At 39.8% G+C, this 23,091-nt stretch overlaps 1 protein-coding gene across 2 annotated transcripts in view; it reads left to right on the forward strand.

Annotated features, from left to right (window-relative positions):
• FN1 (fibronectin 1) overlaps positions 1–22,252 on the forward strand; it is a 66,794-nt gene extending 44,542 nt beyond the window's left edge. For both annotated transcript variants that reach the window (XM_004427520.3, XM_004427521.3), the window contains 18 exons: positions 209–325; positions 999–1,163; positions 1,699–1,854; positions 2,533–2,646; positions 3,469–3,738; positions 4,908–5,095; positions 5,973–6,060; positions 6,932–7,108; positions 8,411–8,500; positions 8,594–8,773; positions 9,922–10,011; positions 10,953–11,419; positions 12,427–12,565; positions 15,458–15,622; positions 17,725–17,850; positions 18,375–18,481; positions 21,051–21,161; positions 21,486–22,252. In XM_004427520.3, the coding sequence (XP_004427577.1) occupies positions 209–325; positions 999–1,163; positions 1,699–1,854; positions 2,533–2,646; positions 3,469–3,738; positions 4,908–5,095; positions 5,973–6,060; positions 6,932–7,108; positions 8,411–8,500; positions 8,594–8,773; positions 9,922–10,011; positions 10,953–11,419; positions 12,427–12,565; positions 15,458–15,622; positions 17,725–17,850; positions 18,375–18,481; positions 21,051–21,161; positions 21,486–21,557 (2,822 nt within the window). In that variant the 3' untranslated portion in view covers positions 21,558–22,252. The remainder of the gene's footprint in view (positions 1–208; positions 326–998; positions 1,164–1,698; positions 1,855–2,532; positions 2,647–3,468; positions 3,739–4,907; positions 5,096–5,972; positions 6,061–6,931; positions 7,109–8,410; positions 8,501–8,593; positions 8,774–9,921; positions 10,012–10,952; positions 11,420–12,426; positions 12,566–15,457; positions 15,623–17,724; positions 17,851–18,374; positions 18,482–21,050; positions 21,162–21,485) is intronic.
• The last annotated feature ends 839 nt before the right edge of the window (positions 22,253–23,091 follow it).

The following is a 23,091-nucleotide window of genomic DNA, read 5'->3' on the forward strand; positions in this document are numbered from 1 at the left end:
TTTGAAATAATCATTTTATCATAATTTGAATTGTCTCCTTAACCTCTTATCTTGAATGGTTCATAATTTTTAATTCTGCTAATTTTGTATAGTATTTATGTTATCATTTGAAGGAATCGTAAAGGCAATTATCTGGAAAATGAACAAAGAATGAACGTGGGCATCGTTTTAAAGTTACGGATGTGAAAACTTTCCCATGTCTTTCTAGTTTCTGATGTTCCAAGGGACCTGGAAGTGATTGCCACAACCCCCACCAGCCTGTTGATCAGCTGGGACGCTCCTGCCGTCACAGTCAGATATTACAGGATCACCTATGGAGAAACAGGTGCGGTAGTAAAATGATATTTCACGCTCTGATCAAGTCAGATTCTGTCTTGTGGAACCTGAAAGCCCAAAGGTGGACACATAATTAAAGACACTGTGGCAGATCCATTCGATGGAGCCTTGTCTTTTCCAAGAATACATGGAAAATATGTGTGATATAATTGGTGGCAAAATCAAGATAAAAAGTTGTTTGTGTAATAACTAGAGGAGGGACGGGAGAGCTGAGGAAGAAAGGATTGTAAATTCACAAATATATTCTCAGTGGTGAAATGATAAGTGTTTTTCTTCTTTTTATTTTCCTGTATTTTCAAATTTTTATTTAACATGAATATGTTCCATTAAAATTTGAAAAAGGAACACGATATATGCAGTCCTGGGTTGAAGACTTTCCTTCTTCCCTCTCCTAATGTTAATGTACAACTCAGTGATGTTTTAAAGCTCGAATGTTAAAATAGCATTAACTGCAATTTTTTCACAGTTTTTATACACTTATCAAGGTTTACTACATGCATAAATAAATATTCCTTCCTGTTTGGGCCCTGTTAATAGCACTTTTTAAAGGGAATAGCAAAGGTGTGATTTATATGCTGCTCTCAATGTGTTAATTCACTTACTCATCGATCCTCAAGGATCTCTTGGCCTCTTACCATTTGAACTAACCCCTTTTCCAACAGGAGGAAGTAGCCCTGTCCAGGAGTTCACTGTGCCTGGGAGCAAGTCTACAGCTACCATCAGTGGCCTTAAACCTGGAGTAGACTATACAATCACCGTTTATGCTGTCACTGGCCGAGGGGACAGCCCAGCCAGCAGCAAGCCAATTTCCATTGATTACCGAACAGGTAACAGCTCCTTCTCTGGGGTGACATAAGCATAGTTACTCAGATAGTTTGTACAATCGTCTCTCACGATATTTTCCTCATTGTGGAATTGATTTTCTTTGTTAATAAGACAAAGCGACGCCTACAGCTATCCGAGTTTTGAGCCAGATATACAAAGAAGCACCCTCAAGGGCTGGGACTTTTGTCTGTTTTGTTAATCAGTGTATTCCATGTGCCTACAATAGAGACAGGCAGAGAGGGTATTCAATAAATATTTCTTAATGAATGAATGAGCTGATAAGGTAAGAAGACAAACACCTACTTGGAATGTAGTTTCTTTGTGAATGAAGCAGCCATCTTGAAAATAGGCAACATTATCTAGATACATGCCCCACCTCCCAAAAGCTATCTCTGTGTTTCTGCAAAAGAAACACCTGTGAGTTGTTAATAGTGGTAAGAGATCATTCTATATGTACCAGAACTGGAGACAAGGACTTGTCTAGTCTTCTCCCCATGGACCGGAGCCTCACTGGTTTTTCTTTGTTTTTATTTGTAGAAATTGACAAACCATCCCAGATGCAAGTGACTGACGTCCAGGACAACAGCATTAGTGTCAGGTGGCTGCCTTCGAGTTCCCCTGTTACTGGTTACAGAGTGACCACTACCCCCAAAAATGGCCCAGGACCAACGAAAACTAAAACCACAGGTCCAGGTAAGAACAGCCAGCATCTCACCTACATCAGGATAAACAGAGGAGGACCACACAAGATGCTTTTTTAAATAAATGGCCACCTGGCTCTGAGTACTATCCATTTTCATATCAGATGTCACAGTTTCCCTATTTTTGAATTCAGTGCTCAAGATTGTTACTAATTCCCTCCACAGGAGAATTTTTAGGATAAATGCGCTTCTGTTTTTACATGCGTGGTTCTGTTTGATGGTGTGGTCATCTTAAGTTATTAGATCCATCTTTGTGGTTTTGTTTATCATGCACATCAACAAGAGAAACACGGCCTGACTTTTTAAGATCCTTTTAGCTCTTATTTTCGTTTTTATATTAAATAATTGTGAAATTAGGATCCTACGGCAATATCTTAAAGTCAAGTTAATTTTCATTTTTCCAAGAGCAGCATCATTCATCGTTGGGGATATCATATTACATTTTAGACTTATCCTTTAATGTGACTTTAATCCAATGTGATAATTGGTATTAGCAATCAGCATGTTTGTCCAAAAGGAAATCCATGTCTGACTCCTCCATATTTTCATGATAATTCTACAAATGAAAATTCTAGACCACTACATGTTTACTACCGAATTCTGAAAGTCACTTGGATGACCTTACAATGGATGACATAGATGTTGCCTTTGCTTTTCACTCCCTTTGCAGATCAAACAGAAATGACCATCGAAGGCTTGCAGCCCACAGTGGAGTATGTGGTTAGTGTCTATGCTCAGAGTCGAAATGGAGAGAGTCAGCCTCTAGTTCAGACAGCAGTAACCAGTACGTAACCAGTGCTTGTTTTCCATTTTCAAAGTCAAATTTTGTTCTTAGGCATCCGAATGCCCTCTGTATATCTTTTGCGATTATGCATAGTGAAAGCTAACTTGTTTGCTAGTTTGTATCTTGAGCTGAGCCCTTGACATTTTTCCTTCTCAGTGCCAAGCAATGAACATATAGGGAAAGAAGTTGTGAAACTACCATAGTTAGTGCTGTGCTTTAATTTCTTTTGCTCAAATGGCCTCAGCAAAATCTTATTTGCCTATAGCAAATCTACAAAATATTTTGCTAGGACCTTCTTTTCTATGACTGGATGGTAAAGTTGATTGACGTGTAACTCATGAAGCTATTATGTCTGGAGCATTTGGAGGACTGTAGCTGGACCAGCGTTTACTGTAAATACTTAATAGAGCGGGGAAAAGAAAGAGTTAAAGACAGATTATAATGATCTGAATCTAACATTGAAAATCAACTTTACCACTTCCGAGGTATAGAAAATCCAGGTCTATGAAACTAACAACACATTGCAAAAACAATTCTTGGTAGGGTATCTTAAAATTAATATAAATAAATCTGCCTTGTGGGGACATTTTGCTAAGATGTCTACGCATCTCACCTATGTTTTAATAAGTGATGCGACATTAAATATTTTCTACGCCAAAACTATTTAAGCAAGTGTCAAGTAATTTTCCATTTAATAGTGGGTTAATTGGAATTTAATTCATCTGAGAAAATGAGATCTGCAAAACTGCTTTGCATGTTATAAAAATGCTTATTTCACAACTTGCTTTTCACATAACCTCTTACCATTAATTTGCCTAACAGACATTGACCGCCCTAAAGGACTGGCATTCACTGATGTGGATGTCGATTCCATCAAAATTGCTTGGGAAAGCCCACAGGGGCAAGTTTCCAGGTACAGGGTGACCTACTCAAGCCCTGAGGATGGAATCCATGAGCTATTCCCTGCACCTGATGGTGAAGAAGACACTGCAGAGCTGCAAGGCCTCAGGCCGGGTTCTGAGTACACAGTCAGTGTGGTTGCCTTGCACGATGATATGGAGAGCCAGCCCCTGATTGGAACCCAGTCCACAGGTATATCGTTAATTGCACCACTGAGTGCTCATGGGAGCAGCAGCTTTATGCCCTGCTGAATGAATTATACTTTATCGGGCTACTGATTCCCGTGTAGGGGGATAGGAAAAGCAGCCTCTCTCTTAGGGAAAACCCTCCTTAAAGAAGAATAGTAATAAACAATAAAGTTTAGCTGATATTTAAAGTCTAATAAAAGGAAATTTTGGAGTTACTTGGCTTATAAGCGAGGCCATAAAGTGAGATATTTGAAGATAATACTAAAATTGTGGATTATTTCCTAAACTATGACTCCCTGTGGTTATGCTCACTACATATAAGGGAAAGAAGTTTGCCATCCTAGCGCTTACTCTTAAAAAGGAACCCAAACTGAACCATTTCTAGCAGCATGATTCTGAGAATACGTGGATAAGACCTTCCTTCTCTGGTTAGATATCATGTTTTGGGTGTATAATTTGCTTAAAAGATTAAGAATTAGACACATGCAACAGTTGATAAGGCAAGTGCTTTCCACAATACTTTATCTTCTTATGCTTTGTGTCTGAAGCAGAGTGGAATGCTAAAGATGTGTCCTCATGACAGCATAAACCCTCGAGGTGACAATCTGTATTATTGCTCTTTGCTTCTCTTTTCTGCTTCTATTGTGAGCCAACTTTCTTCTTATGCTGCACCACAGAGAATACTTCAAATTTAGCAGTGATATGTGCCATGGGGTCCAAATAAAGAGAATAAAAACATAATTCTATCTTCTGGGGGATGGAATACTCTGTGAAATGGTTTTCCATACAAAGATATTTTATATAGGAAAAAGGCTATTGCTTATCTTTCTATACAAATGGAAAATCAATCCTAATGACTAATCAGCCAATTTGACTTTTTTTTTTAAAATTTTTTAAGGGAAAGCTAAAAGAACTTCAAATACCTAAAGTCTCTTAGAGTTCTGGCATTTACCCAAGTGCTTCCAGTGATTGTGAGCATTGGTGGATATAAAACATGTTTTTTCAGCAAACATTTTCTTCATTTTGGCATCCCTCCTTGTACTGAATCTTGGCTTGATCAGGGAACCCACCTAAACAAACAAGCACAATCTATTCTACTTCTCAGAATTCACTTTATTTTCCCTTTTCCCCATTTCCTATAAGATAATCTCTAACCAATGACCATCCCAACAGCCATTCCTGCACCAACCGACCTGAAATTCACTCAGGTTACACCAACAAGCCTGACTGCCCAGTGGACAGCACCCAATGTTCAGCTCACTGGGTATCGAGTGCGGGTGACCCCCAAGGAGAAGACTGGACCAATGAAAGAAATCAACCTTTCTCCTGATAGCACATCTGTGGTTGTATCAGGACTCATGGTAAGAAGTGCCCTTCTTCACTGGAACAGAGAAGTAGGTCATCTCCTACACAGTTTAAGGTGGTGGAAATACAATATCATGATAAATATAATTGTGTTCTTTGCCTTTACCATCAAATAATTTTATTATAATTTTGTATGAAGTAGAATTCTTTGTGTTGACCTAAGCTTTTCCAGATGACTGTCTGGGACAGAATGTTATAAATAGCTTGGGATGTTGGACAGCTCTTTAAATGTATTCTGTTTATTATAAAAGGTTGTATGTGTCTGGGGGGGGGCCAATTTATATATCCATAGGCTGAATGCATAAATCCATCTCAGTTATGCATTTTCTGAGCTCTGTTACCTTGGCAAGGAATATTCTCCAGTTTGTACCAACCCAGCCTGACACTACCTTCATTAAAACATTTTTAATCCTTCTAGATGTGTACCCAGAAAACTAGCCAGGAACCTAGGAAATTGGTGTTCTTCTTAACATAAGGTCACTTCCAGGAGAAACTATGGAGAGTTCAGAGATAGAACAGAGCATTCTCTTTGCGTCTCTATGGTCAGAAAAATTCCTGATTTGCACCTGTCAGATCATAAAGGAGAAAAATAAGCTAATACCCATTTTTCTCATTTTGTATCTGTTTATGTAAGTATGTAAGTTATGGCTTACTTGCACTTAACCCCTAAGCGCATTTTTAAATTCATGTAATTTAAATATGTTCTTAATCATCTGCAGTGTAGGAGTGAAATTAATCTAGGAATTTACAGTGCTGTGGGTTTTGCTAGTTTATTTTTTCTTTTATAACCATTGTGTTTTTCTAAAGCTGTAGAGAAAATCCCTAGGCTTCCAAAGATCACATTGTTAAAGCTTACCATGCTCTTCTTTCTAGGTGGCCACCAAATACGAAGTGAACATCTATGCTCTTAAGGACACGTTGACAAGCAGACCAGCTCAGGGAATCGTCACTACTCTGGAGAGTGAGTAATCAAACTTTTTAGTATCAACAAACATTCTGTATAAACAAAAATTAAAGAATGGGAAATCATTTTCTAGATCACTAAGTTGACAATGGAATGATTCCCAATTTGGAAATTGCTTGCCCATCTTTTTGACTTACTACGCGTGCCTTCTGTGCCCCTCCAGAAAGTGGTCCACTAGCACATAAATGAGATCACTTCATAATGTTATAGTGCTGGTGTTATGAACTAGGACTAACACCTAGTTTATGCTCTACTTGTTATAATTTGTTTTCATTGAGTTAAGCTTGAGGAGGACATGCTGGCTTCTGCAATATCTTAACAGTGCAATAAGTATTGGACAAAATTGGACCCAAATTCTAGTTTTCTGCTGTATCAATAACTCACAGTATGCTCTTCCAGAAATCACATAAAATGTCAAAGTTTCTTCATTTACAAAATAAGGATGGTGTTGCACCTGTTGAGAGAAAAAATATTAAGTCCTATAAAAATGACAAAATGCTAGCAATACATGCACATATTATTGCTGGCTGGCCATAATCCTAATATGCATATTTTACATTATAATAAATTAATAATTTTAACATTTACTGAGGTATTTGTAGATACTATAAAGTTAGCCTTGGGAACCACTGGGAGTATTTGTAAAGCTTTTCAGTTCTTCAGAAAAAAAAATGGTATGTGAGATAAATATTTCCATATTTCCTAGTTACTGTCAACTTTCCTCTCTGGATGCCACAGGAGAAAATCTACACATTATTAATCCTGTATAGAAATGGATGTATTTGGTGCAAAATAAACAGTTTAAAATACAAAAACCTTACGTATATGAGCCAGCCAGGCACTAATCTCTAGCTATGATCTCATGCAGATGTCAGCCCTCCAAGAAGGGCCCGTGTGACTGATGCTACTGAGACCACCATCACCATTAGCTGGAGAACCAAGACTGAGACCATCACTGGCTTCCAGGTCGATGCCATCCCAGCAAATGGCCAGCCTCCAATCCAGAGGACCATCAAGCCGGACATCAGAAGCTACACCATCACAGGTCAGACACCTCACTGTACTGACCACATTTATTAACTGCTATTCACAACATAAACGAGCTGTTTGGTTATTCTACCGCTTACACTGATTACACTTCTTTTCTTTTTTTTTTTTTTTAATAATTTTATTTATTTATTTTCCCCCCAAAGCCCCAGTAGATAGTTGTATGTCATAGCTGCACATCCTTCTAGTTGCTGTATGTGGGACGCGGCCTCAGCATGGCCGGAGAAGCGGTGCGTCGGTGCACGCCCGGGATCCGAACCCGGGCCGCCAGTAGTGGAGCGCGCGCACTTAACCGCTAAGCCATGGGGCCGGCCCCATGATTAAACATATTTTCAATGTTTTATGATAACCCAGCTATATTTTTCAAAAACTTATTTTCATACCATGATCAGAAACAGATTAGTCCTGTGAATGCCTGACTTTGTTTAATGTTTGCCAGAGAAATGGCATAAGTCCCATTCATAAAATTTGATCTTTCATCCATATACACTTTCTTATAAAAAAAAAATTATAACACAATGCTTAAAACCAAAACACACTAAATGGTGATATATAGTTCTTAACATTAACATAGATTATAAAGCATGATTAAATTTAGAAAAGCAAACACTACTTCATAAAGACCAAAGTTATAGTCAGAGAATGTTCAATATCTGGGTCAATTTAGGTCTTTTTGAGATTTAAAATTCTGATTCCAGTTACCAACCAGTGACCATCTGATTACGATAAAGAAACAACACACTCAATAGGAGCTCATCCCTCATTCTCCGAGATGGCCACTTCTTTTTTTTTTTTTTTTTTGTGAGGAAGATTAGCCCGGAGTTAACATCCATTGCCAATCCTCCTCTTTTTGCTGTGGAAGATTGGCTCCGGGCTAACATCCATGCCTGTCTTCCTCTACTTTATATGGGATGCTGCCACAGCATGGCTTCACAAGCAGTGTGTCGGTGCACGCCCGGGATCCGAACCTGTGAACCCTGGGCCACCAAAGCGGAGCGCACGAACTTAACTGCTACGCCACCGGGCCAGCCCCTAAGATGGCCACTGCTAACATAGCATTTTGTATTTTAAAATTTATTTTAGCCAGTGTCTTTCTATGCATCAGTGATTTTCTTTCCAGATATGTTTCTCATTAACAGTTAACACCCATGCCGTGCTCTAATTTATTGTTCAAATATGAACCGCTTCTGTGGTCTATATGAATATAGGGTGGTCGAGGAACCACGAAAATTGTAGATGAGTTTAAAAATTTTCCTAGTAAATCAAGATCAGATACAAATCATCTCTTCACAAATCCCAGGTTTACAACCCGGCACTGACTACAAGATCTACTTGTACACCTTGAATGACAATGCTCGGAGTTCCCCTGTGGTCATCGACGCCTCCACTGGTAACTACACTTTTATAAAGGCTGGGAAAAGAGTGTGGGCATAATTCTCTTGGTTGTTCATTTGCTTAGAGACTTAACTTTGTTTTCCTTTAGCCATCGATGCACCATCCAACCTGCGTTTCCTGGCCACCACACCCAACTCCTTGCTGGTATCATGGCAGCCACCCCGTGCCAGGATTACTGGTTACATCATCAAGTATGAGAAGCCTGGGTCCCCTCCCAGAGAAGTGGTCCCTAGGCCCCGCCCTGGTGTCACAGAGGCTACTATTACCGGTATTGTTGCTTCCATGCTGCCATTTTCCTCCTTAATCTCTACAACACACAAAGTGCTTAGCAGATTCCAGCTGTGTCTTTGATGCTATACCATGACAACAAGAAGCCCCATTTCTGATAACTTCAAAAAGCATCCTCTATGTAGGAGCTGTAGAGCTCAAGACATCTCAAAAGGCATGAATTGATGCAAATGCATTAATTTCAATACTGTCATAATGGCATAACTAGAATCTGTTTATTTGCTCTACATTTGCCAGCTACCTGTCAATCCAGTCCTAGGAAAAGACATTTTTCAAAGCAAACTAGCTAATTATGATCCTGTCCTCTCACTCAGCTCCCTAAAGATCTGATGATCTTGTAGGATTTGCCAGAGTGCCACCTGCCATGGCCCTTATCCTGTTTCACAGAATAGGTCTTGAGGCAAAGTAATTCCCAGCCACCCATATTGGAGACAATGCCTGGAATGGGGAATAAGAGTTGTCCATTTCGGTGGGAAAGATCATCGGCCTCTGGTATTATTTTTGTCCAAGAAATTAAATGTTTAAACTGTGTATAGGGTATCCTCTGGACTTAAAAATCATACAGAACACACAGATACTAGGAGACATTGCTTTTTTAGAAACTTTGGGGACAGGAAAATAGAATCATATATGGAAGGAGTTGAAGTGCACAGGCACCACACAAGGATGGGTCACTCTTTTCTGTAGAGTACTCACCGTTACTCTAACATTTCACTGATCCTGCCACCGAAGGCTGTCTGCTTATTAGGCCTGTGTAGATTCATGTATACAACCTGCAATGATCTCTCTCAAATGTGTATTCCACTGGCGGTGTACAGTGCTGATAGATTTCCTGGAACTCAAAAGGGCAAATAAGACGGCATGTTAAACGAATACCCAGGAAAAGTTAACCTGAAAGTGCTTGTTTGGGTGTCAGATTTGATAGGAAGATAATTAATTTGCTAAATGCCACTGTATGCAGAGTATTTTGGTGTTTATGGAAGAAAATGAAGTTGATTTTACCTTTCAAGAGGCCAACGGCCAGCTAGAGAGAGGATCCTTGCTCCCCAGTAGCATCTCCTGGTGAGACCAATTGTCATTGACTAGCGGAGCCCACAGACATCACTTGATGATCTGTCCTTCCATCAGGTCTGGAGCCAGGAGTCGAGTACACAATCCAAGTCATTGCCCTCAAGAACAATCAGAAGAGTGAGCCTCTGATCGGGAGGAAAAAGACAGGTAAAGAGCGCCTTCCGGGTAATGGGGGACAATCAAGACAAAACTAATTACAAATGATCAATTTTGCAGTGAAACTGTTCTCCAGGTTTTGATGCATTTCTCATGGAACTTTCTTTTCTAACAGCGTGGTATATATGTTGTGCTCTTGACAGCAGGAATAACCTAACATAACCTGCAGAGTTCAGTTTTATTTTTTTCTTAGCTAGTCCATATAAAGCCTTCTATTCACCTTTAAAAGACTCAAACCAGATATTAAAATGTAAAAACCAAATTGTTGTCATTGCTCTTCTTTTATATCTTTTGTTGAAGTTAGAAATGTTAAAAAAAAAAAAAAAAAGTTGGGAGAAAAATCTCTCCTATTTGTCTTTATTTATTATTTGATTTCTAAAACTTGGAGCTAAACAATGTCTTACTTTTTCAAGCAATTTCAGTCTAATTTGGAGAAAATTCTATATTATGCTAACAGGAGAATTTTAAAAATAAATATGTATGTATTTTTATCTGTTTTTACCATGAAAACCTGTTGAGCCAAACCTCTGGAATTCTCATACTTCAGACGCTGATATAATTAGTGTGGATTCTAGTCCTTATAACATGATTCTCAAATGAAAAAGAGAGAGAAAAGTCTGCACATTTCGGTTCCATTAGGCTTCATTTGAGCAAAGGCAGCTTCTATGGGGCTCAGCGGTTCAAAGCTTTGTATGTGTGTATGATAGCTTCATACTAACACTTTTTTCGTTCTGAGCTGTAAAGAAACCTTTAAGAAAAAGCATAAAGATTTTTTCTGGAAAAAGTGTTTTGTGATTGAAGAACTGCTAATTTTCCAGGGGCTTTGATCAGATTGATAAACAGTCATTGTTGCCTGAATTGATAATGACCTGCTGCTAGTTCTGCAAGCTTAACGCGCTCTGCTTTTTTTGGCTCTAACCTCTCTTGGCTAGATGAGCTTCCCCAACTGGTAACCCTTCCACACCCCAATCTTCACGGACCAGAGATCTTGGATGTTCCCTCCACAGTTCAAAAGACCCCTTTCATCACCAACCCTGGGTATGACAATGGAAACGGTATTCAGCTTCCTGGCACTTCTGGTCAGCAGCCCAGTGTTGGGCAACAAATGGTCTTTGAGGAGCATGGTTTTAGGCGGACCACACCACCCACAACGGCCACCCCCGTCAGGCATAGGCCAAGACCATATCCGCCGAATGTAAATGAGGAGATCCAAATTGGTCATGTCCCCAGGGGAGACGTAGACCACCACCTCTACCCTCACGATCTGGGACTCAATCCAAATACCTCTACAGGACAAGAAGCTCTCTCTCAGACAACCATCTCTTGGACCCCATTCCAGGAAAGCTCTGAGTATATCATTTCATGTCATCCAGTTGGCATTGATGAAGAACCCTTGCAGGTAATTAATTTTCTCTTTTCTTCTGGGCAGCCCAGAAAGAAGGAATCTAGGTAACTGAAGTGGCCAGAGCTCTGATGTCAAGTGGCTACACTTCTAGAACCTCTTAGCAAGATGGTACACTTAAGCCCTGATTTTTTTTTTTTTTTTTAATCTCAATGTGGCTCTACTTTGTGAGATGTACCAAAGAGTGTCATTAGCTTTTGTTTAATAGAATAAAATAATTTCTATTGTTCTGACACTTTTGAGGCTCTTTAGTAATATAGACAAAGAAACAATCCTAGAAAAGAGAGAAATATGCTGCCTGAATTTATATTTGTGTGAGAAGGGCTAAAACGCCATCCTTACAGTCTGTCCTTGAAGCCTCCCATAATCTACGATATGTCCAAGGAGAATGAACGTGGGTGAGGCTGTCTGTATCAATTGTTATAAGTGATTGATTCTCTAACTAAAACTTCTTTTCTTTAATTTGTCTTGCTAGTATCAATTTTGATTGTGTTCTTATTTTTAGAAAGTGGCAGAATTTAAAAAACTGACTATACTGTGGGAGATTTTTGAGCTTAGAAACATGAGTTTGAGGACTTGCTAGAGTGTTTTAAGGACCCCATCTTGGGGTCAGATGCCACTTTGCATAGGATGAATTTATCTCCTGCATGGCACAGTGTCCACGTTTTACGTGAAGTGGGCATAGCCAGGGTTTTCATTGGTCTTGCACAGACCTGCAACTACAGCAGGATGAAGAGGAGGCTGTCTCTAGAGTTACTGAGGGCTCCTGGTAACTCTGGAGCACATAGGGTCCATTTTTGGCAGGAAAATCTGGCAGGTAGAAATGATGGCCCCTCACCCAACGTCCATTTCTCTCCTCGGCTGGTTGGGACCTTTACAGCCTCCCTCTGTATTTGTCTGCCTCTGCTTTGTTGACCCAGTGAGGGGTATTGATAAGAGAATAGGGACAGTCTTGTCATTCTCGCTGTAACACTTTCTCACTGTGGATGTGCCAATAATTGCAGTTCCGAGTTCCTGGAACCTCTGCTAGTGCCACCCTGACAGGCCTTACCAGAGGGGCCACCTACAACATCATAGTGGAGGCACTGAAAGACCAGAAGAGGCACAAGGTTCGGGAGGAGGTTGTTACCGTGGGCAACTCTGGTATGTGAAGGCCTGTGTTATTCAGGCACGGGCTCTCCTCTGGACCACACCAGAGATGCTTTTCCTACTGACTGTTCTTGGGTTGCTGTTGTCTTTTAACTTTGAGAAATAATGCCATGAAGTAAACAAACAACTTTAAATTTAATTATTTTCCCTTCATAGCATCCTAATATTTTTGTAAAAAATCCATAAATAGTCTCAGTGATATGATGATACACCTGGAAGGGACTTCAAATATTATTTATTCCAACACTCTGAGCCCCTGCTAGTGAGTGTCTGAGTTGATACAGGGCACAAGTCTCCTGTTCTCTTTCCCAGACTCTCTCCATCTCACCACGTTACTGTCCTCTTGAGTGACTTTTAAGTACCAAAACTGATTACCTATAAAGGAAATTCACTAGCTGCAGACATCGGGGATAGCTGGTTTTTGTTCCTGATGTAAAATGCTACCAAAATAGCCCACTTCTGTCCAAACAACTCCCTTATTCCAATGCTATTTCAATTTTTTTCTGATTATATAGATCCGTAGCCACCATGGAGGTTAAATGGTCATTGACTCTTCTTTGTAGCACCTGAGAAGTCCTTTTAAACCAGTATTGTATCACATGGCTTCTCAACCTGCGGCAGCTGAAGATTCACAAGGAACATGAGATAGGGTATAATCAAAAGCATGAATCTTGAATCTTCCCTCCAGAGGGATGATTCCACATCAGCAGAGAGTGCTAAATTCTGTCTCTGCCGGATGACAGGCTGTATTCCTAGGGCCAGTTACTTAATCTCAGCCTCCTTCCTCATTCGACAGATGACTGTGCCATTTTACATGTGTAAAAGCCTGTGAATTAAGCAGTTGAGTATTTTGGAGGGGGATCATTTTGTGCTTGTTGTATTATATATCCACAATAATCCATGCCTCTTGCCTTGTGTGGTTCTACTAGCAGAATGCAATGTGAAATGAATTTTCAAGAGCACAAAGGTCTTTGTGCTTTTCCACATCGTTTTTTAAAAAGATTCCATCTCCACGACTTTAGTCAGGTGGAATTTACCTCCTAGCTATTTCTAGGAGGGTTATTGAAACCCCTAGTAGCGATTTAAGTTTCTTCGATTTTTCTTTCTGACTCCTTATTCTCAGCAGCAATATTCTGCATGCTAGCCAGGTTCTCCTGGCTTTGAGACTTTTCAGACTTCCTAGTTTCTCCAAAACTCTATTTTCTTCCAGGGTGATGCTTTTTAAAATATTAGGCACTTCAAATATCTATTGCTTTTGATTTTTGTACTGTAAAAAGAAATATACACACTGAGATTCAAAGTCACAGAATTTAGTTTATTTAATTTTGGGAGAATAACTTGAAGCATGCTTTGATGGCATAGATTATTTTAAAATAAGCTTTCCCAAAACATGAAGACCAAGGTCTTAGGCAACACGAAGAGACTCTATTACTTATTCTTAAGTCATCGAGATCCCATTGCTGCTTCTTATTTGGAACAGTTGATTTTATTGATAAAGTAAAGCAGTTCTACCATCTATGACAATAATGTACAAAATCTAGAATTTTTGCATTATTATACCAAAAAATGCAATAATAAAAGTGAATATCTCATTATATCGGTATATAAAAATGCTACAACTTTTGCATTAAAAGCAAAAGATGCCCTCTATGAATTATTCTTTATGTGGTGAGCACTTTCTAAGTGTTGGCAACAGACCAGTGCTTTGAATTCATGATCTTGTGTAATCTTCACAAGATCCCGAGCAGGTAGAGATATTTTTATTATCCCCATATTACAGATGATGGAGGTAAGGCAGAGAAATGTTAAATAACCAGCTAAAGGTCACTTGGGTACTGATGGAGAGACATTTCCAGACTCTGCATTCCACTGAAGTTGGTTTTTTTTTTTTTTTTTGTGAGGAAGATTGTCCCTGAGCTAACATCTGTGCCAGTCTTCCTCTGTTTTGTATATGGGACACTGCCACAGCATGGTTTGATGAGCAGTGTGTAGGTCCATGTCCAGAATCCAAATCCGCGAACCCCAGGCCACTGAAGCAGAGGGCGTGAACTTAACCACTATGCCATTGGGCCACCCCCTCCGCTGAAGTTCTTACCTAGCTTAAATTGCCTCAAGATCTGTTCCATGCTCTATAGACTAGGTTTACCAGAAATGATTTTTTAGAACTGATAGCAAAAATGAAAGATAGGCTCTTTTTTTTTTTTTTTGGTGAGGAAGATTTGCCCTGAGCTAACATCCGTTGCCAATCTTCCTCTTTTTTTTTTTAAGATTTTATTTATTTATTTTTTCCCCCCAAAGCCCCAGTAGATAGTTGTATGTCATAGCTGCACATCCTCCTAGTTGCTGTATGTGGGACGCGGCCTCAGCATGGCCGGAGAAGCAGGGTGTCGGTGCGCGCCTGGGATCCGAACCCTGGGCCGCCAACAGCAGAGTGCGTGCACTTAACCGCTAAGCCACGGGGCTGGCCCCAATCTTCCTCTTTTTTGGTTGAGGAAGATTCGTCCCGAGCTAACATCTGTGCTAGTCTTCCTTTATTTTGCATGTGGGATGCCGCCACAGCATGGCTGCTGACAAGTGGTACAGATCCATGCCGGGGACCAAACCTGGGCTGCCGAAGCGGAACATGCCAAACTTAACCATTAGGCCACGGGGCTGACCCAGATAGGCTCCTGTTCAGATACTTGTGGCAAGTGTCCACTGGCAACATTTAAGCGTTGTTTATTAGAGCAGCTGATGCATTGATAGAGCAGATGAATGCTTCTTAATGCTACTAGGATGTTTGTTTTAGATTGTCATTATATATAATAACTCAGTTTTCTTCTTATGGTTTAAAACCACCAATAAGATGTCTTTTTTTTGTGCTTTTTCCTCCTTTTCTTCATGTAGTCGACCAAGGCCTAAACCAACCCACGGATGACTCGTGCTTCGACCCCTATACGGTCTCCCATTACGCCATTGGAGAGGAGTGGGAGCGATTGTCTGAATCTGGCTTTAAACTCTCGTGCCAGTGTTTAGGCTTTGGCAGTGGTCATTTCAGATGCGACTCATCTAGTGAGTAGCTCGCTCTGTCCATCTCTTCCAGTGCCATGCATTCACACAATGTGCCGAGCAAGCGTGTTTGGCAGACACAGGCTCTTCCAAACGTGAAGCAAACCACGGGAGGCTGCTTCACTCAAAGTAACATTTTGCATCATAGAAAAATGATGGGAAATTTTACTTGTTGAATATTGCTTCATCTCAAGGGTTGTATATCAATACGACAATTAATTAAAAATACATTTGTGATGGTAATACGATTTTTAAAAATGTTCTGTTAAAATAAATCAAGTCAGACTCTTTGGAGCCAGGTGTAAAGAAGAGCATAGGAGACACAAAGAAACTCCAAGTCTCTCTCTCTCTTTTTTTTTTTTGTGTGTGTGAAGAAGATCAGCCCTGATCTAATATCCATGCCAATCCTTGTCTTTTTTTTTTGCTGAGGAAGACTGGCCCTGAGCGAACATCCATGCCAATCTTCCTCCACTTTATGTGGGACGCCGCCACAGCATGGCCTGACAAGCAGTGCATCAGTGCGCACCCAGGATCCGAACCCGGGTCGCCAGCAGCGGAGCACGCACACTTACCACTATCCCACGGGGCTGGCCCCTCCAGGTCTCTTTTAATCTTTTAATCTTGAGTGAGCTCAGAGGTGAGCATTTATACAAACACTGCCTCTTTCACCACAAACCAAACATACACATATACACACACACACACGCACATACATACATCTGGGAGCTTGAATCTTGCCAAACAATATAGAGTATAGATAATCCATTTGTAGATAATTAAGAATCAATTTCAATTGAAAAATATTTGATTTTCAAATTTTAAAGAGATTTTAATATTTTAAATTATTTTTTGATTAAAATGATCCTAGGAATTACTTCTTATATGCTTTGAGATTTAGTACTAGAATTTATAAATTTTTCATGTGCTTTGTTTTTAGGGGATGTGATTATTATTTGCCAATTGGTTCATTTTTATAGGTGTTAACCATCATACCTTATAAATAAGCCTCCTATAGACATATCCAGAAATCGTATTTGGAAAAATACAACATAATAGATTTTTTAAAGATTTTCAAAGTATTTTACTTAACTTGTATACATGAAATGGCTTAATTCAGACTGAAATATAATAACAACTAATTTTTTCAATGCAGATTACTGTGCCTGATCATCTGAAACTGGAAAGAGCAGTAGAAGTGTCATATGCTGTTTAGGAGTTGGAAGTTTTAATATTTGGCATCAATTAGGTGGTTTTTAATTTCTGAAACTGAATTATTGTTGTTTTTATATTTATTACCTATATAAGTTAGGTGCAATTGTGGAAGTGGAGGTTTAAGTTGATTTATGTGATTCTTTGGCTCAACTTACATATTCTTTGCTCAGATGTCATAATTGTCGAGTAACTTTCTTAAAGTTTAAGGAATGACTGACTTGATAAAATGGAAGTGGTGTATTGTTATATAAACTTCTGAAGTTTGTTTTGTTTTAGTATAGACCTTGGAGATTAAAAAGTCATCTTTTATGTATAGTACTTAAAGCTATACACTGGTGACTTTTAGATAATCCTCAGAACCAGTCTTTTTGTAGGATAATAACCACTGATTTATCATTTTGTTTGTGTTTTGTTTTGATATACAGGTTTATTCTTTTACTCTTCCCATTTTCAAGAAACAGGTTATGGCATGTAGAAACCAGTGGATCTTTGTTTTTTCATTAATTGCACTACTTTGTATCCAGGATCTCTGCAAATCCAAAAACAAATGACTTTTCATCTATGATCAATTCCTAAAAGACTACTGAAATCCTACTTTAGTATTCCACAATTTTGAACCTTAATAGTGAGAATTCTAATGAAAGTCATTAAATATTCTTATGACATGAGTATGGTGGAATAAATGGTATCTTAAGATATCCTAGAAAATGTTAAATGGTGAAGTTAATATTTTTAAATCCAACCAAAAAAGTGATTTGTCCTAGGGATCTTGAGCTGTAACTTTCCTTCCAGATACCTGGCTTTTAAAATCCGGCGACATGTCCCAGTGCGCTCACTGTCTTGTGAGTCAGAACACACCAATAACTCTGCCTCTGATTCTCCCCACCCCACAGAATGGTGCCATGACAATGGTGTGAACTACAAGATTGGAGAGAAGTGGGATCGCCAGGGAGAAAACGGCCAGATGATGAGCTGCACATGTCTTGGAAATGGAAAAGGAGAATTCAAGTGTGATCCTCGTACGTTGCCCCAGATCATTTTTAGTGTCTATTACACACTCCCACTTTCATTTACCGAGCTGTTAACTCTCATTCATAGAAATGATTGGAGACTTTAGGTCTCTTTGGGGAGTGAACAGCGTGTTTGTTAATCTTTTGATTTGGGAAAGCAGAGACAAGCTTCAAAAATGAGCCATGATTTAGTGTTATTACAGGGCACTTTTGCACTTTTCAAACCTGAGTATTTTGACCATAATTGCCAGTGAAATGTTACAAGAAAGCTTTACAGGTCTTTAAATTCAACTTTTAAAATAGGATCTTCATCTTCCCATTGAACCTTTTCCAGTTTATCAGATCTAGTTTTTGGACATACTGCCCTAAGATCTATACAGCAGTACCTTTCTCACAGATGATTCCCATAAACATGGTGTTTGGGCTGTGATGGTGCAAATTTAGGAGAGAAACGAGACCCACCCCTATATAGGGGTCAAGTCTGTATTATTGTTCTCAGTCTTACATGTGCTTCTCACTGTGTCTCCTTGTAGATGAAGCAACGTGTTATGATGATGGGAAGACGTACCACGTAGGAGAACAGTGGCAGAAGGAATATCTCGGTGCTATCTGCTCCTGCACATGCTTCGGAGGCCAGCGGGTAAGACTGGATGTGCCAGGCTCCCTGCAGTTGAGGTTAGATAAAGGGGAGGCTCCTGCACTGGTGGTTAGGGTTAAGCTTCTTGTGTGTGTGCTCTACACACCGGTGTAGCAGTGCCTTTGATGAAATGTTGAAACATCTCATTTCCTGTTGGCACATAGCTGCCCACATAAGGCTCCTGAATACCCTTTCTCCCCCTTTCTGGCAGCCTCAGCCCTCCCACACCTACTAGTCTCAAGCTGTGTGTTCCTTAAAGGCTGGGTAGCATGGAGCCTCCAGTTCCAGTCTAATAGGCCCTGTGACATTGATGTTAAATATTATGAATAACACCTCGAATCTAAGAAAATACCATGTCTTTGTAACCCCTCTCAATCCAAAAATAGATTCCTGTTATAGGTATAGCACTGTGCTAAGGAATATGGGACAAACAGAGGGAATGAGAAATAGTCCTGGCTCTTAAGGATATAGTTGAAGACATTAAATTAGCATACATTGAACGTCAAGCTATTTAAATAAGGTTCTGAGTGGGTCTGACAAATAATACAGTTGGTAGGCTGGAATCAGCAAGAAAGTTTCATGCAAAAGAGAAGTGTAAACTGGCTGGGGTTTAGGATGGTTAAAATTTGGTTGAGGGAGGAAAGGAAGAAGAGAGACCAGAGTAGGCGCACCCCTGGGATGGGAAGGAGCCGGCACATGTGGGCTGCAGTGAGCCACCCCTCTGCCTGGTGTCTTGTGGTAAGAAATTAGATGTGAAGAAGTGGGGGGCCACTTACGGAATGCCTTGGAAGTCCATTACTTAAGCCAGTACTTTTCAACCATTTCTAATCTGCATCCTACTTCAGTATAACAAAAAATGCTCTGCCTGTCTCTAATATTTGAAATTCAAAATAAAATGACTCTTGTAACTCAAATAAAAGCAACGGAATATACTATTCCTTTGTTTTCAATGAAAACATACCCTCCTCAACAGCTCTCAAATTCTGATACACGAAGAGCATGGTCCCTACTCCAGGGTAAGACTTATTGGTTGATGCCGTTGGCATTAGCCAATTGCAGGTGCCCAAGAAGAAAAAGAGCATGATGGAAAATGGTCTTTAGAAAGATTAATCTGGCAGCAGGGAAGGGTCTTCAGGGGCTGGCTCTGCCCCCATCTAAGGACCTGACGCATCCCATGGAAACTATTCTGATCTCGTTCCACCCCTAGCAGGTAGGTGGGGAGAGAGGCGCTCCCCATTCTGGTAGAGAGAAGCTGTGGAGTCTCTCTCCTTCTCTGTCTCTCATTAACACTTATAGAGACTGTGATCATAGAATGCAGTCATCTCTGGTAAAAGGCTTGGTATAGAATGTGTGATGGAAAGTGAATTTGTTGGGAAGTAGGTTTTGGTCTCACTTCAGTATCTCCTCCCCATTATTTATGAACACGAAACCTTTCATGTGTGACACCTATTCTGTTCTAAAGCAGAGTGCTAAATGAAACACGTAAGACAGGAGTGGGAACGGTTACAATTATATATCAAAGCCAGAGTCATTGATTCTTAAGTAGGTGTTTACCAATATTGTATTAGGTATTATAGGAAATATACTTTTAAATGGAGAAATATGTCTGAAATATTTAACTGACAATATAAGAAAGAAAGTGATTGTGTTGTTTAGGGTTCTTTTGGTTATAAGAGAAAAGCCCAACTCAAGTTAATTTAGGTAAAAGAAGGCTCAATCACTGAAAAGTCCCAGGACATACCAGCTTCCGGGCTGCTCCAGCAGTGGCTTCCGGAGTCTCTCACTCTCTCAGATGCTGCGTTCCCTGGTATTGGCTTCATTCTCCAGAAGGCTCCCTGTTGATGGTGAGAAAGATGGCCTCCATCAGCTCCAGGTTTATCTCCTGTCAGCGTAGGAGCAACAGGGAAAGAGAACACACTTCCTCACATTTCTAGCAAAAATCTCAGGGAAGAGCCTCACTAGTCAGCGTGGTCCGGTTCCCACTCTCATTCCATCTCTAGCCAGATGAATGGCTACCAGGTCACTGGCTCTGGAAGTTTAGGAAGGGAGTGGCAATGTGCAAGAGAAAGAGCAAGGCCAGGGGTCACCCCGCTGGGTGGCAGCCCCAGTGCCACCAGCAGTTCCCTGTGTGACTGTCCTGCTCCCTCTGAGCAAGTCACATCTCTGGGTCTCGTTTTCCTTACCTGTTTGTCCATGTGATCTGAAGTCCCTCTTAAAAGCTCTAGGATTCTAGGAAAACCTCTGCTGTCATCTAATGTGGAAAGTTTATTAAGGAAGTTGGGACTGGAATGATGCTTAGCAGATGGGCGGGGTTTGAACAGGAAGAGAAGACATTTCAGGAGAAAGAAAAAGCATAAAAATAGAGGCAGCTAGCTATAAGATATGAGCAATCAACCAAAATGTATTCTACGAGTTATAAATGCATGAAATCATCATCAAAGTTGCCTTTGGATTAACTGCTTATATTTTGCCAATGCGTAAGAGCTGAAATTCTTCTTCAACTCAAGCACTAAATTATGATGTTCCTATGTCATCATAAACCCCATTTGACTTCTTGTCTCCGGTGTCTCAGGGCTGGCGCTGTGACAACTGCCGCAGACCCGGGGCTGAACCTGGTCATGAAGGCTCCACTGGCCACTCCTACAACCAGTATTCACAGAGATACCATCAGAGAACCAACACTGTAAGTGCATTGCACCAAGAGTGCTTCTCCTGTGAACGCACTTAGGCTCGTGGTAAGGAGTCTCCTTCTGTAGGTACCTTTCTTCTGAATGAACCAAATTTTTTTTGATCTTTTAAATGATGTAAGAATAGAATACTGTATCCTGTAACATAGTGTAGGTTCTAATGTACTAAACTCTTGAACATCTCCTATTGCCCAGTATATTGCTAGCTTCTTAAGCTAGAAATATTCTCCTAATTGTAAGTAACTGTCATAGACGCCCCCCATTTTTTTCTGTACCCTTTATAGTATTTGCCACTAATTTTTCTTCTTCTCTTTTAACAGAATGTCAACTGCCCAATTGAGTGCTTCATGCCTTTAGATGTACAGGCTGACAGAGAAGATTCTCGAGAGTAACATTTCCAACCCAGAGAAACAAGCATGGACCTCTGCCAAGGTCCATCCAAACTGGAGTGATGTTAGCAGACCCCATCTTAGAGTGTTCGTTTCTTTCTTAAGCCCTTTGCTCTGGAGTAAATTCTCCAGCTTCAGCTCAACTCACAGCTTCTCCAAGCATCACCCTGGGAGTGTTTCGAGACTTTTCTCATAAATGGGGGCAGTACGTTGCCTCTTCGGCTCCAAAGTATTTAGTACCGCTCAGTATTTTAAATGAAATGATTCTAACTTGTGATTTGGTTTGGGATCAATAGGGAAGCACATGCACCAACCAAGACGCAAAATCTATTGAAATGATATTACCAAAATTTTAAGTAGGAAAGTTACCCAAACACTTCTGCTTCCAATTAACTGTCTGGCTCGCAATATTGTAGGAACAGCATGTCCTTGGTTACTGTGATATTTAAAATATCCACAGTACTCACTTTTTCCAAATGATTCTAGTAATTGCCTAGAAATATCTTTCTCTTACCTGTTATTTATCAATTTTTCCCAGTATTTTTATATGGAAAAAAATTGTATTGAAGACACTTAGTATGCAGTTGATAAGAAGAATTTGGTATAATTGTGGTTGGTGATTATTTTTTATACTGTACATGCCAAAGCTTTACTACTGTGGAAAGACAACTGTTTAATAAAAGATTTACATTCCACAACTTTAATGTCATGGCTTCTTTTTTATATAAGGAAATTTAGGGAAAAATAATCCTTACAAATGCTCTTTTTCTCTTCAGCAAACATTTGAAAACCGATGATGTGTACGAGTCTCTAATTTTTGGTGATTTCAGTACAAGAATTTCTAAATCTGTCGCTACAAATTCATTCTTGTCATTTCATCTCTTCAGTAACAGAGATAGTATTATATTTTCTGCTTTACCAGATTTAAGTGGACTCAATATTTATTTAACTTGCTAGCTAACTCTTCTGAAGTATAATTGAAACAACCTTTAGTTGATCTTTTCTAATCATTATAATTCTTCCCTCCCTCCCACCTCCTTTCCTTCCTTCATTGAATAAACATTTATTCAAAGAGATTATCTGCTGGGAAAACAAAAAGATGACTGAGGTCTTAAAGCTTCTTGAACAGTACAGCATAGAGGAGTTTTGTCTTAAGGAAACCCCATGGTATAATAACCTCAATCCAATCTGTCTTAATTCGTGTCAGCTGAGGGTGTTAGAGGGTGCCTCCCCGCCCACCCCCAGCTGAACAAAGTGTGCCTACTCCTGGTCTGCCAAGGCCATTTCCTTTTCCATTTAACTTTGGGGAGATCACTAAACTTTGAGATTAAATCTGGCATTCAGCATGGTAAATAGTGGTGCTGGAAATAGTTGATTATTAATTAGTAAAATATTAGTAATTCATAATATACAAGACATGGAAAACACTTTTTTTTATACCCTATTGTGCAATGTAAGAAAATATTTCAGTAATACCTGGCAATGAATATTAAGACTAAATACAGGGCCGGCCCCGTGGCTTAGCGGTTAAGTGCAC

The sequence above is a fragment of the Ceratotherium simum genome, chromosome 37 (genome assembly GCF_057802395.1).
Source record: "Ceratotherium simum simum isolate JZ-2026a chromosome 37, ASM5780239v1, whole genome shotgun sequence".
NCBI lineage: Eukaryota > Metazoa > Chordata > Mammalia > Perissodactyla > Rhinocerotidae > Ceratotherium > Ceratotherium simum.